The sequence below is a fragment of the Lampris incognitus genome, chromosome 14 (assembly GCF_029633865.1).
Source record: "Lampris incognitus isolate fLamInc1 chromosome 14, fLamInc1.hap2, whole genome shotgun sequence".
Lineage (NCBI taxonomy): Eukaryota > Metazoa > Chordata > Actinopteri > Lampriformes > Lampridae > Lampris > Lampris incognitus.
This window is the reverse complement of record NC_079224.1, coordinates 35201941-35225784: the sequence shown is the minus strand read 5'-3', so window position 1 is coordinate 35225784 and position 23844 is coordinate 35201941. Positions and strand designations below refer to the sequence as shown.

At 44.7% G+C, this 23844-nt stretch overlaps 1 protein-coding gene across 1 annotated transcript in view; it reads left to right on the top strand.

Annotated features, from left to right (window-relative positions):
- Nucleotides 1-23844, top strand: part of LOC130124412 (cadherin-24) — a 136986-nt gene that overhangs the window by 14941 nt on the left and 98201 nt on the right. The window contains exons 2-4 of the mRNA XM_056293868.1: nucleotides 4429-4723; nucleotides 13221-13340; nucleotides 20644-20811. Coding sequence (XP_056149843.1) covers nucleotides 4429-4723; nucleotides 13221-13340; nucleotides 20644-20811 — 583 coding nt within the window. The remainder of the gene's footprint in view (nucleotides 1-4428; nucleotides 4724-13220; nucleotides 13341-20643; nucleotides 20812-23844) is intronic.

Below are 23844 nucleotides of genomic sequence, written 5' to 3'. Positions count from 1 at the left end.
CAAATATACAACATACACACAAAGTATGTTCATATACCATACCATTACAATTTACTATATATATATATATATATATATATAGTAAATTGTAATGGTCACAGATGAATAGACTTGCTAACCAGTCAACTAAAGGGTCCAACCCGTTAGCTAAGGGGCTAGCAAGTCTACTCATCCGTGATCGTTACGCTAGCCCCCTCCTTAGGGAAGTGCGTCCCCGCGCTTCAGCATACCAGCTCCCTCATGCCTCTGGGCGCATGCGCTTCCAATGGCCTCACACGGTCTCACCATCCCACTTCTGACACCAGTGTAGCGAATTCAGGGGGCAGTCGGGATGCGAACTTAGGTTGCCCGCACCACGGGCGATTGCGCTAACCAGTCGACAAAAGGGTCGGCCCCTTTAGTTGACTGGTTAACATAGTCCCGGCTGCCCCCTGAATTCTCTACTACATACATACATACACACACACATACACACACACACACACATATATATATATATATATATATATATATGTATATTGTCACATTGGCAGCTGATGAGTGCGTGACGCACAAAACAAGCTTGTACTGTAACATATGAAAATTTTCTTATCTATCTTAAATTCCGCTCATTTGTTGAGCACTTTTATCAGCAACACCATTGATGGTTTGTGGGGGAAAGAATCTCTCTCTCTCTCTCTCTCTCTCTCTCTCTCTCTCTCTCTCTCTCTCTCTCTCTCTCTCTCTATATATATATATATATATAATAAAGGGTTTTTTGACATTACTTAAACATCTGATCACATTCAGTCCCTCCAAGACATAAGAAAGAGACACCATTAGAGAGGGACCTCGTGAGAACTGAAGTCATTTCGTGGAAAGGCTTAATTGGCGGTCAAGCCCTTCAGTAACACGGTGCATGGCAACGGACGAGCACCTTTAGACCAGCAGGTGACAGTGGCTCGGGTAAATTTCCAGTTTGCTAAGTGCTGTTTGCCCTCTAACCAGACCCTCTCTCTCTCTCTCTCTCTGTCTCCCGCTCTTTCTGCCAGAGTGTTTTTCTTTAGTTTACAAATCACACAGATCGTTTGAGTCATTTAGAAAAAAGGTGCATTTTGAAGGTGACGCGTTTAGTTTTGCACTGTGTGCTCAATGTTTTTGCAGTGTTTTCGGGCATGAACTTTTTAAACAGTAAAAGTTATGATAAACAACCTTGTCAACACCCCTGCTTATTGTTTACCCCCTGGGAAGGTGGCGTATCCACCGCCCCCCGTCTCCCCCCACCCACCCTTTAAGAAAATGGCCACCGGCAAATTAATGAATATTTCGAATCAAAGTATCCCTCCCTCATTTCATTTACCAAATGTGCTTAGCTGTTGCCACGCAACAATGCTTCCCTGAGCTGTCTCCCCGTCCCCCCGGCCCCCGCACGAGTGCCGCACTCCTTATTTTTTTTAAAGCCAAAGTCACACTTTCCCAAGTGGGGGGCTAATTTAGCAGTCCTTTTATCACAATCGCTATTCGACCCACGTAGGCGTAGGGTAATGAGATTGAATCTTAATGCGCTGGATGCGTCCCGCTGGTTTGTCGCGCTCGTCAGGGACAGAGTGGAGCTACAGGGCCTTACTGATATTACCTCGCCTTGCATGAATGATCACCGGCCACCCAGCCGCCCCGCCGGCCCGCTGGTGCCGATCCAATCAGCCAGCACCAGGCCAAGATCGATACGCCGTTCTCCGTGTCCCACCGCTGTGCAGCCCTCCGCCCTTCTCTCAAACGGCAGCTTCAGAAAATCGTCACTCCCCCATTAATTATTGCTAGTTTGGCTGTGTTGCAAACTCAAACTGATCTCTTTTTTTTTTCCTTCTCGTATCAAAGTAATTCTCTGTCATGTCAAAATGAAACAGAGTATTTAGGTGTCTTCGGCTCTACATTAAGATACAAATCTGAAAATGACTTAATTTAAAAGTGTTCACCCCCTTTGTGTTCTCAACTCAAAGGGAGACAGGTGTATTCGGTGTTGTTAAGAGATCGCACTGATATGTTAACAAGGTCCACTTGTATTGAATGTGAGTCTGTGTTGAGCTGCATGATTGTACAGTCAGCAAATATGTGAGGTGTCACAGCTAACACGGCAGATCAGATCATTCCTTTTTTTTGTGGATTTTTCCACCTTTTTCTCCCCAATTGTAACTGTCCAATTACCCCACTCTTCCAAGCCGTCCTGGCTGCTGCTCCACCCCCTTTGCCAATCTGGGGAGGGCGGCAGACCACCACATGCCTCCTCTGATACATGTGGAGTCGCCAGCTGACAGTGAGGAGTTTCACCAGGGGGGATGCAGTGCGTGGGAGGATCACGCTATTCCCCCCACCCCACCCCCCTCCGAACAGGCGCCCCGACAAACCAGAGGAGGCGCTAGTGCAGTGACCAGGACACATACCCACATCCGGCTTCCCACCCGCAGACACGGCCAATTGTGTCTGTAGGGATGCCCGACCAAGCCGGAGGTAACATGGGGATTCGAACCGGCGATCCCCATGTTGGTAGGCAATGGAATAGACTGCTACACTACCCGGACGCCCCGATTAGATCATTCCTGTTGTCAAGGAAGACCAAGAGAAGTTATTAGGAGGCAAAAAGCTGGAGAAAGTTTATGAAAATATTGGCAGAGCTTTGAGCCTTCCTAGTAGCACCCTAAGATCTATTGTAACAGAATAGGAAACAAAATATGGCACAATCCAGCCCCTGCCAAGATCCACCGTCTCGCCAAGCCAAGCAAACCAAATGACCAAACTGAGCAAATGGGAAATTATCAGAGAAGTGGCTGAGAGACCAGTACACCAAGTTGCAGAACTCCTCAGCTGAAATGGGAGAAAATGCATTTAGCCTGCTGTGCCAACCAACCAAGTGCAATAAAATACAAATTAAAGCAAATTCCAAATTGGTTAACTCTCCAACATTTTACGTAGGCTACATTCACTCTGTGTCAACACAACCAGCGCAACTTCAGATCAAAAACTTTCAAATGCTGCATTCGAAGTGCTGTGAATTATGGTCACTCTTGTCCGCAAACAGGCTTTCAGTGTTTGGCCACCTCTGATTTTTAAAAACTATATTCACCAGAAGCATCAATATAACTTGTGTATGATACACTGATAGACATTCGTTTGTGTGCCACCAAAGTACATCATGCATCATGTCCGCTTTTTGGCAGGTTGGCAAGAATAAAAAGGGTTTTGTCTCCTTTCCTGCCGACACCCTACCTGTTCTGCTTGTGGAGTCCGGCGTTGTGGAGGAGGAGGCAGCAGGAGCAGCCTCTCCTCCTCCTCATCTTCCTCCTTCTATTTGGATTCAGCTGCTGCTGTTCTTCTGGGGGTCACGTTTGTCGTGACCCCTGGTTCATCTTGGGTTCAGCTGTCTTGCAAAGACTTAGATCACCTGGTGGAAATCGATGGCATGACATGAATATCGGCATCTGCTACTGATGCTCGCCATCTGATTTGGAAGAGTCAAAACCAATATGCACTGAAAAATGAGCGAAAATCTTCCAAAATCTAATAGTGTGAAACTCATCCAGGCGTACCCAAGAAGACTCGGAGCTCTAATTGCTGCCAAAGGCCTGTCTACAAGGGGGGTGAAGAAATCGAGGCCTCTCATATTTGGAAAAAAAACAAAAACAAAAACAAAAAACAAAAAACCCTCTGTTTTGCTTCATAATTGCGTTCAATCTATTTTGTTGATGAAAGGAGAGAAAATCATTTCAATGCATTTGAATTTGGAATTTTAGCGAGAACAAAATGTAAACAAATTCGGCAGGGGCGAACGCTTTCTGAAGGCACCGTACACAACTACGGGTTAGAGAATAACTGATTAGTGCGCTGTTGTGTTCATTTTTTACTTTCATACGATGCTCTCTTCAACTAGCAGGGGTGCCGTGTGTGCACAGACGACTAAGCTCTCTCTACTCCCAGCTGTTGGAGAGCGAATAGAGGCTTTTAAAGAGAGCAGGGGAGCATGTGTTCTGGATATCATTGAGATTAGGGGGATCCTGGTTTGTAGACGCTACCCTGTGGGGATGGAGAGATGAGACAGAATACAAGGGGAAAAAAGTGTGTGTGTATGTGTGTGTTGGTGAGAGAGAGAGAGAAAAAGATAGAGCAAACAAGGGAAAGAGTGGGAGAGGGGTATTTCGAATATGCTGTCTGTTATCTGCCCCTGTTCAAATTCATTATATCCCCAAAGCATGCAGAAGATAATCTTCTTGTTTTGTTTTCACTTCCTCACTCGAAAACAAACTTAATTTTTAACTGCTGTTTACATCATTCATCTTTCCTCACCCGCTGCTTTCGCCCCTTCCCTCTCTTCTCTCTCTTTTTCTGTCTTGTCCCTCTGTTTGTCTCTACTCCCCTCTGTCTTTCTGTCCCCCCTTACTTTCTTGCTATTCCTAGCTCCACACCGACATGGACAGGAATGATGGACGTACCAAGTATGTGCTCCGGGGTGAGGGGGCGGGCTCGGTGTTTGTGATTGATGAGAAGACGGGCAACATACACGTCACCAAGCCGCTGGACCGTGAGGAGAAGGACGAGTACCGGCTCATTGCCACGGCCACCGACCGGCAGACGGAGCGCGCCCTGGAGCCTTCGTCCCAGTTCATCATCCGGGTGCAGGACATCAACGACAACCCACCTGTCTTTGATGAAGGGCCCTACAGCGCCATTGTGCCTGAGATGGCCAACATAGGTACTGCAATGGCGGGAAGGCGTTGAATTGGCACGATTATTTTTAAGACATAAGCTTTTCTGAACAGTCATACCGCATACTGATATCATGCAAATGTTGATATGCAGATTCAGTTTGTGAACGAAACGTGTAGGTGTATAATATAGATGAAAATGTTAAGTACGGAGCTTATGATCACTAAACGATCATAACCGTCCCATAATTCTTTGCGCCTTTGTCCTCTCTGTGGAAATGACCATCCCAGAGAAAAACGAGCAGGAGCAGCCGGTCTCAGCAAATTCAAATGTATTGTTCAACAGTTACATAGATACAATATGTCTTTAGCATGGCGTATGCAGCCCAAGCTACGAAACGCAAAGAGCAAGTAGCAATAATTTCATTGCTACTGTCATCAGTTAGGTGACAAACATCCTGTTCTGGTGTTGCAAAGGGTCCCTTTGGTTTGAATGTGAGTCTGCCAAGTGTAACGTACGTAGAACAGGATACATACTCATCTCTACATACTTAAGTGTATGCCCCAATAGTATAAAGTATACACCACATACACCATCACATGTAGAATGTACCACCTAGTGGTTCTCAATTTGATTCTCAGGTACCACCAGTACTGCCAGCTTTCTAATCTGCCGGGTAGTTAATTAAATTCACCTGTTGTTCCAGGTCTAAAAACATCCAAAATTGCGTACTACGTAGTACATACTGCATACTCCGATCAGCCAGAACTTTAAAACCACTGGCAGGTAAGTGAATAACATGGATTATCTCATTACACTGGCACCTGTCAGGGGATGGGCTATATTAAACAGCAAGAGAACAGACAATTCTTGAAGTTGATGTGTTCTAAGCGGGGAAAAATGGGCAAGCGTAGGGATCTGAATAACTTTGACAAGGGCCAAATTATGATGGCTGGACGACAGGGTCACAGCATCTCCAAAACGGCAGGTCTTGTGGGGTGTTCCCGGTATGCAGTGGTCAGTACCTACCAAAAGTGGCCCAAGAAAGGACAACCAGTGAATCAGCAACAGGGTCATGGGCACCCAAGGCTCACTGATGCACATGGGGAGCGAAGGCTAGCCTGTCTGGTCCCATTCCACAGAATAACAACAACAACTTAGTTTTGTATGGGAACCCAAGGATTCTTTACACTATAGAGGAACGAAAAAGATAATGAAAGAGAGCAAAAAAATTGTCCTGCCAACAGATGATCACAGTGCATCACAGCTTGCTGCATATGGGGCTGTGTAACTGCAGACAGGTCAGAGTGCCCATGGTGACCCCTGTCCATCACCAAAACCCCCTACAATGGGCATGTCAGCATCAGAACTGGACCATGGAGCAATGGAAGCAGGTGGCCTTGTCTGATGAATCATGTTTTCTTTTACATCATGTGGATGGCCGGTGTGTGTGTGTGTGTTGTTTACCTGGGGAAGCGATGGCACGAGGATGCACTATGGGAAGAAGGCAAGCCGGCAGAGGCAGTGTGACGGTCTGGGCAATGTTCTGCTGGGAAACCTTTGGTCCTGGCATTCACGTGGATGTTACTTTGACATGTACCACCTACCTCAACATCGTAGGAGAAAAAGTACACTCCTTCATGGCAACAGTATTCCCTGATGGCAGTGGCCATAGGTGGTTTTAATGTTTTGGCTGAACGGTGTATGTGTGCTATCTTGCAACATACTGTTAGTATGTGAATAAAAGGTATGACGTCTTTTCAAAAAACTACGTCATCCTCGGTGTTTCCTTTCAACGCTTTCTGGGTTGATGTCGACACACTGTGTATAAACTTATTCCAGTGTGGCGACTGGTATCGTGTAGCAACTACAGAGGTATAAAGTTGATCAGCCACAGCATGAAGATATGGGAAAGAGCAATAGAAGCTAGTTTAAGAGGAGAGGTGATGATCAGCGAGCAGCAGTATGGTTTCATGCCATGAAAGATCACTACAGAGGCCATGTTTGCTTTGAGAATGTTGATTGAGAAGTATAGAGAAGGCCTGAAGACGTTACATTGTGTCTTTGTAGATTTAGAGAAAGCATACGACAGGTTGCCGAGAGAGGAGGTGTGGTATTGTATGAGGAAGTCAGGAGTTGCAGAGAAGAATGTAAGAGTGGCGCAGGATATGTATGAGGGAAGTGTGACAGTAGTGAGATGTGCGGTTGGAATGGCGGATGGGTTCAAGATGGAGGTGGGATTACATCAGCTCTGAGCCCTTTCTTGTTTGCAGTGGTGATGGACAGGTTGACGGACGAGATCAGGCAGGACTGTCCGTGGACTATGATGTTTGCAGATGACATTGTGATATGTAGCAAGAGTAGGGAGCAGGTTGAGGAGAGCCTGGAGAGGTGGAGGTATGCACTGGAGAGAAGAGGAATGAAGTCAGTAGGAGCAAGACGGAATACATATGCGCGAATGAGAGGGAGGACAGCGGATTGGTGAGGATGCAAGGAGTAGAGGTGACGAAGGTGTATGAGTTTAAATACTTTGGATCAACAGGTCAAAGTAATGGGGAGTGCAGAAGAGAGATGAAGAAGAGAGCGCAGGCAGGGTGCAGTGGGTAGAGAAGAGTGTCAGAAGTGAATTGCAACAGAAGGGTACCAGCAAGAGTTAAAGGGAAGGTTTACAAGATGGTTGTAAGATCATGAAAAACAGGAAACAAGCCGAAAGAAGACGATATTAGAGGGACAGCTTAGATTGGACGGTTTGGAGACAAACCAAGACGGGCAAGATTTGAGATGGTTTGGACATGTGTGGAGGAGAGATGCTGGGTATAGTGGGAGAAGGATGCTGAATATGGAGCTGCCAGGGAAGAGGAAAAGAGGAAGGCCAAAGAGGAGGTTTATGGATGTGGTGAGAGAGGACATGCAGGTGGCTGGTGTGAAAGCGGAAGATGCAGAAGATGACACGGATGATCCACTGTGGTGACCCCTAACCGGAGCCACCGAAAGTAGTAGTAGTAGTAGTATGGTGACTGGCAGCTGATTTTAAAATGTCAGAATAGCCGTTGATTTTAACTACTTTCTGATTAGGTGAAAGTTAGTACTTACTCAAATGGTTCTACCATTTGAGTTTGTTGGTTGTTTATTTCCCTTTTTGGTTGCTGTTGTGACATGAAGCATCCCAATACATAGTGGGATACTCATGCCAGCATAGAGTCCAGTGTTTGCATAATATAATATTTCCCAGGAGGTATCATGACATCCAGGTACCTGTCGCATTCTATTTGATGCATGTCATGGAATCGGTCATAATAAAAACGCCCTGAAAGTATTTTGACTTATTAAAAAGTCTACAATTTGGCACGCAGACTCCCTGATTAGATGGCGGTAATACCTGACTCAGCAGGTGAGTGTAATTAACTACCTGGCAGAATAGACGAACAGCAGCCCCGGGGATATGAAGGACCAGATTGAAAACTACTTTTTTTACAGCAAGGGGAAGCAGAGAAAGGAGTCATTGTTAATGTCATGGGACTCGAGGGTGTGACATGAGCACAGAGTGAGTTGTAATTGAGCTGCCGTTGGTGCCAAATACTGGCAGTAGTCGATTGCCTAATGCAGATCACATTTGTATTGCTCGCACGTTCAGGCCAGGATTCAGTTCAGCTTGTATGAGCTGTTTTAATGCATTGTTTTTACCTGTCACATAGCAGTAATTTAGCTGAGTTTTGGTGCCAGGGACAAACCACACATGGGCAGCTCTGGTTTTCGTTGGTGGGATTGCTTGAGAGTGATAAGGATTAACAAGTTTCTCGATGACACATGCAGGAGCCCAATGACTTTGCTCAGGGAATTAAAAGAATACTTGTTTTTTTTTCCCTCCTTTTTCTCCCCAATTGTATTCAGCCAATTACCCCACTCTTCCGAGCCGTGTCAGTCTCTGCTCCACCGCCCTCTGCCGATCCGGGGAGGGCTGCAGACTACCACATGCCTCCTCCGATACACGTGGAGTCGCCAGCCGCTTCTTTTCACCTAACAGTGAGGAGTTTTGCCAGGTGGACGTAGCGCATGGGGGGATCATGGTATTCCCCCCGGTCCCCCCCCCCCGAACAAGCACCACGACCGACCAGAGGGGGCGCTAGTGCAGCGACCAGGACACATACCCACATCCGGCTTCCCACCCGCAGACACAGCCAGTTGTGTCTGTAAGGATCCCCGTGTTGGTAGGCAACGGAATAGACCGCTACGCTACCCAGATGCCCCAAGAATACTTATGTTTGATTGACCGTTCCCTAAAGCTGTTTGTATATAGTTCATACTCTTAAGTACTCCTCCAAAATATTATGCTACGGGCGTCCGGGTGGCGTGGCAGTCTATTCTGTTGCCTAACAACATGGGGATCGCCAGTTCGAGTCCCTGTGTTACATCCGGCTTGGTCGGGCGTCCCTGCAGACACAATTAGCCGTGTCTGCGGGTGGGAAACTGGATGTGGGTATGTGTTCTGGTCACTGCACTAATGCCTCCTCTGGTCAGTCGGGGCACCTGTTTTGGGGGGGGGGGGGCTGGGGGGAAGAGCGTATTCCACGCGCTCCGTACTCCTGGCGAAACTCCTCGCTGTCAGGTGAAAAGAAGCCGCTGGCGACTCCACATGTACCGGAGGAGGCATGTGGTAGTCTGCAGCCCTCCCCAGATTGGCAGAGAGGGTGGGGCAGCGACCGGGACAGCTCGGAAGAGTGGGGTAATTGGCCGGATACAATTGGGGAAATAAATAAATAAATAATATTATGCTACTTGTATTCATAAAAGCATTACTTTATGTTCCATAGTAAATTTAAATGATTTTCTTAAAATATTACGTTTAAGGGTTATTTGTGGTGCCAGTCATTCCAACTTTTTACCCTGGGTTGAGAGTAAAAATCTTTTTGCCAGCAAATTCCACCTCTCTCTCTTATTAATCGGGACTTCAAATAAATGTAGTCAAATAATAAACGAACTGGGCTTGGAACCGTGACACAATTTGGCCACTCTTTTAAATCCTGAACACACCGACAAAGTGGGTGCAGAGTGGCTTCCGTAGTACTATTTTAATTTCATATCAAAAGCATATTTGCGATATTGCATTAAGAGGCCGGAATGACAAGACTTAGTTTTGTTTGTTTTTTTGTCAGTTCGAGCTCGCTTATATCCACCGTAAGCTCCTCTCCAGCTTTCTGCCATGTCTCCGATTTTTCGGAGCACTTTAAAAGAAATAAAAAAGAAAAGCTTGAAGAATAACTTTTAGAAAACACGTCTCACATTACCCGGCAAAAGGTTTATTATTTTGAATAATTCCCACCTCCGTCGGGTTTTTTTTATGAAATTCTCGGGTCCTCTCTAAACTTTCCCTGATCTCTTCCAGCATCCGTGTCCTTGCCACATATCTTTTAATTCACTGTGACGCCACCGCCGCTGCCGCCGCCGCCCACTTGGGAAAAGTCCAGAAGGAGGGGACCTATTTAGTAATCCTGTCAGCTGCGTTATGGATATCTGCTCCACAAAGCAGCTTCAGTCCCCCTGATTTAGTTGCCGGGTCTATCAGGGACTCAGACGTTAACCCGATGATCCAATATTGTTACTGTGCATGTAACGTGACAGAGGAACTCCCATCAGGGACTTGTTGGATGAGACTGTATAGGGTGGGAGGCCCCACCGTCGCCGCCACCCCCCGCTGCATACATACGAGACGCCGAAGCCAGACCCGCTGGAGCCGCGCCACTTTCCCGCTTCAGATTTAGGTCGTCGCTTTCTGCAAATTGTTTTGAATTTGTTCCACTTCTTCTTCTTTTTTTTTGTTGTTGTTTACATCGGCACCAGATGTGAGTTTGCATTGGAGGCTGGCTCCCCACCAGTCTGCCTGTACACACAACTCGAGTTCGATTTCCGCTCACTCTCCATCGCAAGGAGGATGTTTTACGGTGTGAGTTTTTGCTCTCGATGAATGCTTGGCAGTATGAATGTGATCTGTGTGAGCAGCGACGGCCTTTCTAAAGCAGCCCCGGCGGGCTGCATACCAATAGGTTTGCCTCAGCGCTGTGCGTGTTGCATCAACCTCGCTGCCGAACCTGTCTGATCTATTAGTCCAATCATTCCTCTGCCGGCCTCAGCCGCAGAGGAATTCCTACAGGTTTTTCCCCTTTCCTTCTTCGTTAATTTGCCTACCGTATCTTAAAAAAAGAAGAAAGACGGTCACAAAATTGAAGGGATTTCAGTGACTGGCATTCGGTGGTTGGTGTCAATCCAGTTATGCGAGGAAGTGCTCTGAAATCTAGCTGCCCTGGGGGGAAAACGCAGGCAAGAGAAGATGGATGAAAAATTTAAAGCCAAAAATGTAACATCGAGACTTGAAAATTAGTGATCTCTCTCTGGCTCTCTGTCTCTGCCTCTCTCTCCCTGTCTCTCTCTGTCTCTGTCTCTGTCTCTGTCTCTCTCTCTCTCTCTCTCTCTCTCTCTCTCTCTCTCTCTCTCTCTCTCTCTCTCCCCCCCCCCCTCTCTCTCTCTCTCTCTCTGTGTCTCTCTGTCTCTCTGTCTCTCTCTTGCTGGCTGTATCATTCCATCTGCCATCTGCTTAGCCTCTGATTCTTAACTACCTATATTGGATCAGCAACCAAAACTTTTTTTTTTCACTTTTGCACTCAATCCCTCCTCCCCCCCTCTCTCCATCCCTCCCTCCCTCTCTCTCTCCTCCCTCCCTTTGTCCCTCCCTCCCTCTCTCTATCTTTCTCTCTCTCGTGCTCTGTCCCTCCCCCTCCCTCTCTCTCTCTCTCTCTCTCTCTCTCTCTCTCTCTCTCTCTCTCTCTCTCTCGCTCTCCATCCCTCCCTCCCTCTCTGTCCCTCTCTTTCTCTCTCTCGCTCCCTCTCCCCTTCCTTCCTTCCCTCCCTCTCTCTCTCTCTCTCTCTCTCTCTGACTCTTTCTCGTTCTCCCATGGTGACACTATCAAGGCTTTGATGTCCGAAAACAGCAACAGCTGCTCCCGCAAATCCTGCCTTCCCGCGGAGCCTGTCAGACGCAGCAAACTCCCGCTTGTAGCGCCCGCTAAACTATGTGCATAGAGCGATACCAACTGTATAGATGAATAATATATCATTTATGTTTTATTTCATTTTATGTATATTTGGTGCCAGCTGCTTAAAATCTACTCGCAAAATTGATGCTCTGTGAGCCAACAAAGCAGAGATTCATGGCTCCCCGAACCAGAGGGAGGTCCAGAGAGAGAAAAGAGAAAAAGCGAGTGAGACAGAGAGGGCATTGAGCATACTGAGAAATTGAGAGAGAGCGCTGAAAGGAATTGGAGTCAGAGATGACGAGACGTGAAGTGATGGAGAGGGAATGGTCAAAGAGACGAAGGTGAGCAGGAGGTTAGAGGGAGAAAAGTGAATAAAGTATTTGTCACACCGCTGCCCAAAGAGATTGAAAAGAGAGAAGTTAGTCTGACCCACAGGAAGTGGGCTGTGGGTATAAGCCTGCCGTTGGCCGTCTGTTTCAGTCAGGATTTTCCTGCCCTTCCGCGATCTGCGTGTTAACCATTTTCAAAGTCCCTGTTGCTGCCTCCTGGGCTTAGCGCTGCCTGAGATGACTGTGATTGGCTTGAAAAAATACAAACAAGCCAGAGTGTTTTGTTCCCCACACCAGAATTATTATTGGTTCTGCCAAACCTTTCTGACATGGTGCTAAAACAAAGTGTGGAGATAGGTCTGGCTATGCAAGAGAGAAGTAAGAGAAAGTGAGAGGAGAGAGGAGAAAGGCATCTTATGAGCCCCCACACACGCACACACACACACACACACACACACACACACACACACACACACACACATCCATCCATCCATTATCCATCCTTACTCAGGGTAGCGGGGATGCTGAAGCCTATCCCAGTAGTCATTGGGCAGCAGGTGGGGATACACCCTGGACAGGCTGCCAGACCATCACGGCTCTCACGCACACACACACACACACACACACACACACACACACACACACATACTCGCAAATCTATACATGTGGGGCCCCCTCATTGACTACATTCATTTCCTAGCCCTTAACCCTAACCTTAACCATGCAAACTACATGTCTAAGCCTAACCTTTACCCTAACCCTAATTCTAACTTTAACCCTAAAACCAAGTCCTAACCCTAAAATAGACCCTTTTACTTTTGGGGCCTCATAAAATGGCCCCACAAGGTAAGTGGTTTCTGATTTTTCTATGCTAATGGGGACATTTGGTCCACCTTAGGATAGAAAAACATGGTAAACACACACACACACACACACACACACACACACACACACACACACCAGTTTGGCTTTGTTTTGACTGACTGTCCTTTTTCATTCCTGCTTTCTTTTTATTCCCCTTCTCGTCCATCTCTGTGTATTGCTCCTCTTCCGCTTTTCTTCCCATCCACACATTTTGTCCCCACCCCATTTCTCCCTTCCACTTTGTTTTTAATCAGATCTCTCTCTCTCTCTGTCTCTCTCTCTCTCTCTCTCTCTCTCTCTCTGTCTCTCCCTCCTCTTCCAGGCACGTCTATAATCCAGGTGACTGCAACAGATGCTGACGACCCGACCTATGGGAACAGTGCCAGGCTGGTATACACACTGGTGCAGGGCCAGCAGTACTTCTCTGTTGATCCCCAGACAGGTAAACATGTATGTGTGTGTGTGTGTGTGTGTGTGTGTGTGTGTATCTGTTCCTACCTGCTGCCGCTGAGCACACACCGACAAAGGAATGCAAACATGCACAGATGAAGAAAAAAAAACAGAACGTATACACCACACGGATTTGCAAACATCTCAGGATGCGGAGGTGCAAAGGCGCATCGTGTACGCCGACACGAGTGAATTGATTAATTCACCAACTTGTGAGGACACACACACACACACACACACACATACAGAATGTTTGAACACGCATGTGCAGGATAAAAGATATGGATACATGTGCAAACATGGAAAAAAAATGTAAATGCAAATGCAGGTTAAAAACCACAAGTGCATCATCCCTCCATCTATTTCCCTGTGCACATGTGCGGGTATGACGACATCCTCTGCAGCATGTACACACACACACACACACACACACACACACACACACACTTTCCCCCGTTGTGCATCCCTCATTCTCCTGTCACACTTAGTCATCCGTCTCTCCTACTTACCTATTCCCTTGTCTTCTCCCTCTCATTTTCCCCCTGCCTCTCTCTATCTTTCCCTCTGCCCCCCCCCATTCCTGTGTGCCCCTCGTTCTCCCTCCCCGGTTTGTTCCGGTGTGAGTTGGCAGAAATGCATTCGTGCTGCCAGGCCCTATACGCATCTAACGAAACACAGCGGCAGCCTGAAACGATTATATCTGAGAGGCAGAAGGGAAAAGACAAGTCTCAAAGGGGGGACATCAGGAAGTCTTGAAGGGGGGACATCAGGAAGGATGGTGGACTGCTACACAGGACACATTACACAGGGCTCAGAGGACCCGTCTCAGCTGAAATCAGATGTGGGTCCTCAATGTGCCTTCATGTCACCCGTGTCACCCCAGGGGAAATTTTGGGCGTGGGGGATGAGTGTGTATTGCGGTTCAGATGAGGGTGTGTGTGTGTGTGGTTTATTTTAGCATTTTGCCTTGAAGGAAAACTGTGGGTTCACTTGGAAATCAAGTCGGGGTGACGGATGCTTTGGATGTGGTCGTGATTGACAGCTGGCATGTAAACAGGTAGCTCTGGAAGAGCACTACTGCAACATGACACTGCCGAGGTTCAGTAGCTTGTGGTTGTGTTTGGCTCTGTCTTCTGTGTGTGTGTGTGTGTGTGTGTGTGTGTGTGTGTGTGTGTGTGTGTGTGTGTGTGTGTGTGTGTGTGTGTGTGTGTGTGTGTGAGCACATGCACAGGATAAAAGACACAGATACATGTGCAAACATGAAAAAAAGATAAATGCAAATGGCATCCCTCTATCGTTTACCCTATGCACATGTGCAGGTACTGCGACATCCTCCCCAGCATGTACACACTTGAAGGCACACACACACAGATAAAAATGCAGACACACACACACAGACATGCACACATACACAGACACACGCACATACACACACACACATACACATACACACAGACACACATATACTCTCAAACAGATACACACACGCGCACACACGCACGTGTCTGTGTGTGTTATGTGTATGTGTGCGTGTTTGTGTATGTATATGTGCACACGTGTGTATGTGCACACGCTTGTGTGTATATGTGTGTCGGCATGGGCCATCGGCGTTGTAGAAGCTCTGTCATAAACTGACATTTTTATATAGTTTTTAGCCCCAGTTTTATGCTGCACTTTCAGATCCTGGTTGTTTTACCTGTATATTTTAACAAGTTAAAAAAATTTAATCATCGGCTGTTTGGCGGATGGCGGGAGTGTCGGAAAAGCTGAGACGCGTATGGGAGCTAACTAGCATCAGCCAACCGGAATGGCAGATACCGAGAATCTAGAAGCCACAACTACAAACTGAAGCCGAATTTCCGCAGCAGGTCCACTTGCTGGATCCATGTCGGTAAGTCCCAATGCATGATACCTTTTCTGTGGGACACCTTTGCTAATACCAGATCAACGCTGTGGGCTCCGGGTCGGAGCCCCTGCGTGTAAGTGCCTGTGTCCTTCCTACGAGCTGCTGCTACCCACCACAACTGATCGCTTAAGTATTATTCTGCACTTTTAGCCCTGTGCTGGCCTCCTTTTTTTTCCCAGCTGTACATCCATAACCAATGGCTCTGCTCACCTCTCTGCCAGACTGTGGCAGCTGTGCCCATCTCATTCAGAAGATTGTGGAACTGGAGGGACGAATCTCCACACTGTACAAAATCCAAGAGACTGAGCAGTATATGGACACCATCATTCTCGGTCCAGTGCACACTGACACCGCTGCTAATTCTGCTTCTCCTCCAGTCACCGAGTCTCTCACCACAGCTCTCTGTCCTGCTGCTTAGGCTACCTCTCCTCCTTCGGTCACCAAGCCTGCTACCACCGCTGTCTGCCCTGCGGCTGCTGTGGTCCCTCCTCCGGTCATCAAGCCCAGTGAGTCCTGGGTCCACCTCGGGGCTAAACCTAAGGGCCCGGTCAACTTCACTCCATCCCATCACGAGCTCTGGACCCTGATCGGAGCTCGTAGCAGGAGAAGGAGGCGCTCCTCTCGTGCATCACTTAGCTTTGATATCCAGCTGGAGAATAAATACAATATCTTCGATCTGCACGACTTGCCACCTCTTTTGGCTGAAGAGCCCTGATCCCAGTCCCACAGCCCACTATCACCACTGGTCCCCCCACCAGCCAGTTTACACCAGCGCCAAGGAGAGCTGCTGCCCCCCTCTCTGTCCATCCTTCTCCATCCCCGCCGTCATCACAGGTGAAGTTATTCCCTTCCGTCCACTCCCCCTCTGATCATGGTTATCATTGGTGATTCGATTGTGAGAAACATATAGAGAAAATCTGGGGCAACTCTCTGTTTTCCTGGCGCTAAGGTGACTGACATCATGGAGAAAATCCCCAGCATCTTAGCTGTTCATCCACTCGCCTGTGATGTTGTCCTTCATGTTGGCTGTAATGACATATCCAGTCAGACCTCAGAAATATTGAAACGCGACTTCAGTGAACTTCTTGACTCCCTCTTGGTTCAACACAAGCAGCTCTGTGTCTCTGGTCCCCTCCCCCCACTTAACCGTTGCGTGGGTCGCTTTAGTTGCACATTGAGTTTCCACAGCTGGTTGCGCTCAACCTGTGCAACCCGGAAAATAGCTTTTGTTGACAATTTTAATCTCTTCTGGAATTGCCCTGCTTTCTTCCGTCAAGATGGTATCCACCCAAATGGCCTGGGGTCACGCATTCTAACTGACAATTTGTTTTATACAAGCGGGAACTGTCCCTCTGATTGACTATTCCCCACCACATGTCCTCACCTGGTCAATACCGGTCACCACCAACAAACCTCTCCCTCCCCTACAAACCACACTACTTCCCCTTTGTGGTCAGGAGGGCCTACTACTTCCTCTCTCAGATGTAATCCAGCACTGTTGTCTATTCCGGTATTGATTAGGAATAGAAGGAATCGAGTGTACTCAATTAATGGGGTAAACTGGTCTAATCTGTTACCTATTCCACAACAACCTCAAACTACCGCATGGGCTCCTATTATCTCAGTAAAGCTAGTTTTACTCAATATCAGATCTCTAGCCAACAAATAATTTTTAGTAAATGACATTATAGCATCCTACAATTTAGATTTTTTGTTTCTTACTGAGACGTGGTTAACTGAAGACAACAGCGCTACTGTTCTCAACGAGACAGTGGCAGAAAATGTTAGCTTTATGAATACCTGCAGGACTGGTAAGAAAGGAGGAGGAGTAGCTGCATTATTTAAAGATGTTTCCCAGTGCAAAGAGATTTTACTTGGTGATTTTTTGAGTGCCTCAGTTTTACGGGTGCTCCCAAAATTCAATTTTTAACCATTTACAGACCTCCAAGATATTCTTTTAATTTTATTGATGATTTTACTGAACTACTATCAGCTATTACTATTGATTACTATAACTTCTATATCATAGCAGGGGATTTTAACATTCATATAAATAATAACATGGACAATAATGCCAAGATCTCTGCCCTACTTAACACTTTTGGTCTCTCGCAACATGTGAAAGAGCCCACGCACACTCGAGGCCACGTTCTAAAGGTCTCAACATTTCATCTGTTATGGTTAAGGACTCGGCCCTTTCTGATCACTGCTGTGTGTTATTTTGACTGACTGATCGTACCGGATGTTCAAACTATCTCTGTATCTGTTAGGAAGAGGTATATAAATGAGAGTACAAGTGCTAAGTTTATGGAGACAATAACTATGTCACAAACCATTAATTCAGAGTCAGTTGATGTACTTCTGGATAATTTTAACTTGAAATTTTTGAATGTCATGGATATTGTTGCACCGGTGAAAGTCAAGAAAACTCTGAGCAAAAAGAAGGCACCTTGGAGAAGTACCATGATGGTAAAAGCCTTGAAAAGAGAATGCAGGAAAGCCGAATGCAAATGGAGGAAAACTAAACTTCAAATCCACTATGACTTGTATAAAAAAGCCTTTATATTTTTAACTATGAGTTATGCAAGGCTAGACAGCCACATTTCTGTAATTTGATTAACGGGAACATTAATAATACTCGCACTCTATATGCCATGGTTGTCAAGCTTACAAACCCCCCAAAACGGATAGCGCCAGAATTCCACTCCACAGAGAAATGTAATGAATTTGCTTGCTTTTTTGGTGAAAAAATTAAAACTATTAGACAGACCATCAGTGCCACACAGTCAAGCAATAAAACTATGCAGTCTCTATGACCGCCTATAAATAATCTGGTCATTATGTCACAATTTAATACCACTGATCAAGAAACTCTAGCGGAAACAGTTCGGCATCTTAAATCATCAACATGTTGTCTTGACACACTGCTGTCTGATTTTTTTAAAAACTATTTTTAACTCTGTAAAAACGGAGTTACATCAAATAGTTAATAGCTCACTGCTATCAGGCACTTACCCAAAGTCACTAAAAATAGCTGCCATTAAGCCACCCCTAAAAAAAGAGAACTCTGCATACCTCTGTGTTAAATAGCTATAGACCAGTTTCAAATCTTCCTTTTATAGATCATTGAGAAAGTTGTTTCTAATCAACTCGGCAATTTTTTTTAACTCAAATGGTAATTTTGACAGACATCGGTCAGGTTTCTGACCTAACCACAGTAATGAAACACCTCTTATAAAAGTGTTAAATGATATACGGCTGATTACTGACTCAGATAAAATATCCATTCTGGTTTTACTTGATCTCAGTGCGGCATTTGATGCTGTAGATCGCAGCATACTGTTGGACAGGCTGGAACATTGGGTAGGACTTTCTGGAGCAGTCCTTAATTGGTTCAGGTCTTATTTAGAAGAACAAAGTTACTTCGCCACCATTGGCAGTTATGAATCTGATAGAGTGGCTATGACATGTGGAATCCCCCAAGGATCAGTTCTCGGACCTCTCCTGTTTAATCTGTACATACTGCCTTTAAGCCAAATTCTTCAGAGCAACAACATGGATTACCATAGTTATCCAGATGTTAATCAGATATATCTGGCTCTCTCACCTGATGATCTCAGCCCAATAGACTTACTGTGTCACTGTTTGGAGCAGATAAATAATTAGCTGAGCCAAAACTTTGTTAAATTAAATAAGGAAAAAACAGATTATTGTGTTTGGCAACAAAGAGAACTATTATAAATAAACAACTCAAGTCTCAAGCTCTAAAAACCAAAGACCAAGTCCAAAATCTTGGCATTTTAATCGACTCAGATCTCACGTTCACCAACCATATCAAAGCAATCACTAAAACAGCCTTCTATCATCTTGAAAATATAGCCAGAATCAAGGGTCTGGTATCCCAAAATGACCAAGAGAAGCTCATCCATGCTTTTATTTCCAGTAGAATTGATTACTGTAATGGTCTCTTGAATGGCTTTCCCAAAAAGACCATTAAAGAGCTGCAGCTTATTCAAAATGCTGCTGCTAGAGTTTTAACCAGGATCAACACAACAGAGCACATTACTCCAGTCCTGAATTCTTTACACTGGCTTCCAGTTAGTTACAGAATATATTTTAAAGTGCTGCTACTTGTCAACAAATCACTGAATGGTGTAGACCCAGAATACAACACTGACATGCTTGAAGAGTACTATAAACCAGGTACGGCTCTAAGATCCATGGACTCAGGTCAGTTTGTTCAATTCAGAGTCCAAACCAATCATGATGAAGCAGCATTTAGCTGTTATAATGCATGCAACCAGAACAAACTACCAGAAGATCTTAGATGTGCCCCAAATATAGCTAATTTTAAATTTAGGTTAAAAACATTTCTTTTTTCTTGTGCCCACCGCTGGCGGGGAAGTGACTATGTATTTATTCTATTTTTCTTTTTTTTTTGTACTTTGTATTTTCATTTTATAGTACCTGTCTTTTAATTGCATTACTCTTTTTAAATTACTAAGTCAAAGTATATTTTATGTACTTTGTACTCTTTTAATTATATTTTATATATGATTGTTCCTATTTATTTTTATTTTCTCTCTTTTAATTATATTTCATGTGGTTGTTCCTTTTCTGTTTGTATTTGTGTAAAGCACACTGAATTGCCCTGTGTACGAAATGTGCGATATAAATAAACTTGCTTGCTTGCTTGTGTGTGTGTGTTTGTGTCTATTTATTTCATCACACGTGGGTCAAAGTTAAAGGATATTTGTGTCTTGTTGATTGAATGTCAGTGTTTTGTAATTGATTGTCTTGAAAATAGGTGGCCTCTGAAATGAGTGGAGAAAATGGTTTGTGAAAAACTAATTGGCCCAGTTCCACTCAGTGTATTTTAGTCGTGACACTTTGGTATTAGCAACTGTTTTCTGCATTCTGAAAAGGGGGCTTTCTCCTCTTCTCCCTTTTCTCCACTCACTCGCTTTCAGCCGCAGTTTTTCTCTCAATGCCTCTCCAAAAAAAAAGAAGAAAGAAAAACCTTTATCAAAATGCACAATCCAAAGCACACATCATAGCTCAGGTATTCATTGTGCGTAGGTATATTCTGCTCAGAAACCCAGACATTCTTAGTTCTTTGTGACCACTCAGAGGCGGTCTTGTTAAATGTGAATTACTTTAAGTCGCCTGGTGTTCTGACTTTTGCTCTGTGAGCACAGCTGGTGGTTGAAGTGCAGCAATCAGTCTTTTGTCTCATAATGAGGCCAACTACATAGTGGGAGTGATTGACGTTGAAAACAGTATGTGCATAATAATGCCTTGTGTGTGTGTGTGTGCGTATGTCAGTCTTTGTCCCTCTAAATGTCTAAGCATCCATCCTTATGTGATCTCATGTGTGTGTGTTTCCTAGGTATTCTGCGCACAGCTGTGCCGGATATGGACAGGGAAACCCAGGACCAGTATCTCGTAGTGCTTCAGGCCAAGGATATGGGGGGGCACCTGGGTGGTCTTTCTGGGACGACAACTGTCACTGTCAGGCTCACTGATGTCAACGACAACCCCCCACGCTTTACCCAGAGTGAGTTACCCTGCAATGCAGACGCATGCTTTTTATAATCCACCCTCGATCCTTATTTATATAAAAGTTAATGTTTCTAGGGGTATACAAGATGGTGACATCTTTCTATGAATCCACAATGAGTGATCTTATAATGTGCTAGAAGTGTCTTTATAATGTTGTTGGAAGAATAGCGATTGATGTATCGCAACACATACACTCCAAGAACCGGGGTTAATGTGTGTGTTCAAATCATTTGTCAGTAAGTCACGTCAGTTTTTTTTTTTGTATAGCCCAATATCACAAATTACAAATTTGCCTAAGTGGGCTTTATAGCAATACTACATCCTGTCCTTAGACCCTCACATCGGATAAGGAACAACTCCCCCCAAAAAACCCTTTAACAGGAAGAAAAAGTAGAAAGAAACCTCAGGGAGAGGAACAGAGGAGGGCTCTCTCTCCCAACATGGACAGACGTGCAATGGATGTTGTGTGTGCAGAATAAAACACAATTTACAGAATACAACATGGAAAGAGGATGACAGAATTATAATTGACTTATAAGATATATGAAAAATATGATGAGGAGGATGCCAAGCAGTGTCCAGATACCACCGGAACAGCCTAGGACCTGAACCACATGACCATCATCACCATGTAGACCTGGCAGGAGGACAGACTACACATGCACACAGGGGAGACTCACACCACACCATTCACATACACGGGAGAAGAGGCAAGAAAAAAAAATTAGACACACATCGGAGTGAGAGAAGGATATAACATTGAAACAGGATAACAAAATTATATGGAATTATAAGACATAAAAAATGTGATAAGGAGGGTGCCAAGCAGCATCCAGGTGTTGACCACCATCACCATGGAGACCTGGGAGGAGGAGAGACTACATGTGCACACGGAGGAGACTCACATCACACCATTCACATACACAGGAGAAGAGAAAGGAGATGCCATCATTCAGAGAGAAAAGAAAAGACGTGAGAGAAGAGAACAGTTTGCAATAGTCAATAATCTATAATCTCATTGGCAGAACAGTGCTTGGTACATTCATTGAGGCAGAAATGACTTGCCATGCAGTACAGGTCATGAAGTACTCAATTTAATGGCAACTAACTGTAGGTTATGGCAAAAATATGAGTTTTAAGTTTGGATTTAAAGGACTAAACATACTCTGATTGTCTGACAGCAGCAGGCAGGTTATTCCACAAGAACGAGGCCACTAGCTGACTTCTTTTTAACTTTGGGTACACACAGGAGCCCTGTATTTTGAGAGCGAAGAGCTCGAGATGGAATGTACAGTTTAAGGAGATCAGACAGGTAAGATGGGGCAAGTCCATTTAGGATTTTATAAGTCAGCAGAAGCACCTTGAAGTCTGATCTCACATGGATAGAAAGCCAATGAAGGGAGGCAAGAATTGGTGTAATATGGTCAATTTTTCTAGTTTTAGTTAGGATTGTAGCTGCAGCATTTTGAACCATCTGAAGACTTTTCGTACTAGCATGTGGCAGACCTGAAAACAGAACATTACAGTAATCAAGTGTGAATGAAACAAATGCGTGTATTAGAGTCTCTGTGTCAGCCATAGACAGGAAAGAAATTTTTTTAGCTATGTTATGTAAGTGAAAAAAAATGCAGTCTCTGTGATTTCTTTAATGTGTTTGCCAAAGGAAAGGCTGGGATCAAAGATAACACCAAGATTTTTGGCTGCCACCCTTTTTGAAATCACAGAGTTGTCAATTGCTGTTGTTACTTGATCAAATTGGTGTCTGTATCTAGCAGGACCAATGACCAGCTTCTCAGTTTTATCCAAATTTAAAAGCTTAAAAGTTTAGTGACATCCAACTTTTCAAAGCAGCCATGCAGGCCTCTAAATTAGTAATTTGAATACGATCATCAGCCCTTATGCACACATACAGCTGGGTATCATCTGCATAGCAATGGAAATTTATTCCATGACTGTATAATTTGGCCAAGAGTTGAAATGTAGAGCGAAAAGTAGAGGGCCAAGAACCGAGCTCTGTGGTAAGCCATATTTAACGTCAGATAATTTTGATGTAATATTATTATAGCAGACACAACGTGTTCTACCAGGTAAGTAGGACTTAAGCCAAGAGAGAACTAAGCCAGAGACACCAAAATTACAATTTTTTCTATCTTATAGTATACAGTGATCAATGATGTTAAAGGCAGCGCTGAGGTCCAGTAGTAGAAGCAAAGAAGTGGAATGAGAATCCATAGCAAGTAGATGTTCGTTCACCACTATGGTCAGAGCAGTTTCAGTGGAGTGACAGGCCCTGAAAGCCATTTGAAAAGATTCATATAGATAGTTTTCTTCTATATCAGGGGAAAGTTGTTGATACACAAGTCTCTGTAGTACTTTAGAAAAGAATGGAAGGTTAGAGACTGGTCAATAGTTAACAAGAGACCCTGGATCAAGGTACGGTTTCTCAAGTAGAGGTTTGACCACAGCTGTCTTAAAACTACTGGGAACAGTGCCAGTAGTAAATGATAAATTTGCATATATATGGAATTTGACTCCGGTTTCGTGGCTGTCTCAGTGTACTTAACATAGAATAACAACACTACAACACAACAATCTTCAGATATATACACAAGGATTGACTATATACAGTGAAATAGGAGGTGATAAAGTGCAATGGTGCAGAGAATATATCAGAGATGCTGAAATAAATGTTTGCAAATTACTTACATGCCTGAGGTAGATAGACATGACAGAGTGTAACAGTATACACACAATGTACAGTACAGTATATACGAAATAGTTGGATTTAAAACAGTTTTGCTGGTAAAGGGTCAAGAAGGCAAGTAATTGTTTAGAAGCTGACACGAGCTTGGTCAAAGTACCCAGAAGGATCGTCTCAAAAGCTGTGATAACTGGGACTATCAGTGACTCATTGTATAGATATGAATTTGGTAAGACAGGATCTGCAGGAGGAGCTGGAATTGAAGTACTAATTTTGTTGAGGATCTCATCAACCTTTTTGTAAAAAAAGTCTAGAAACTCATAGGCT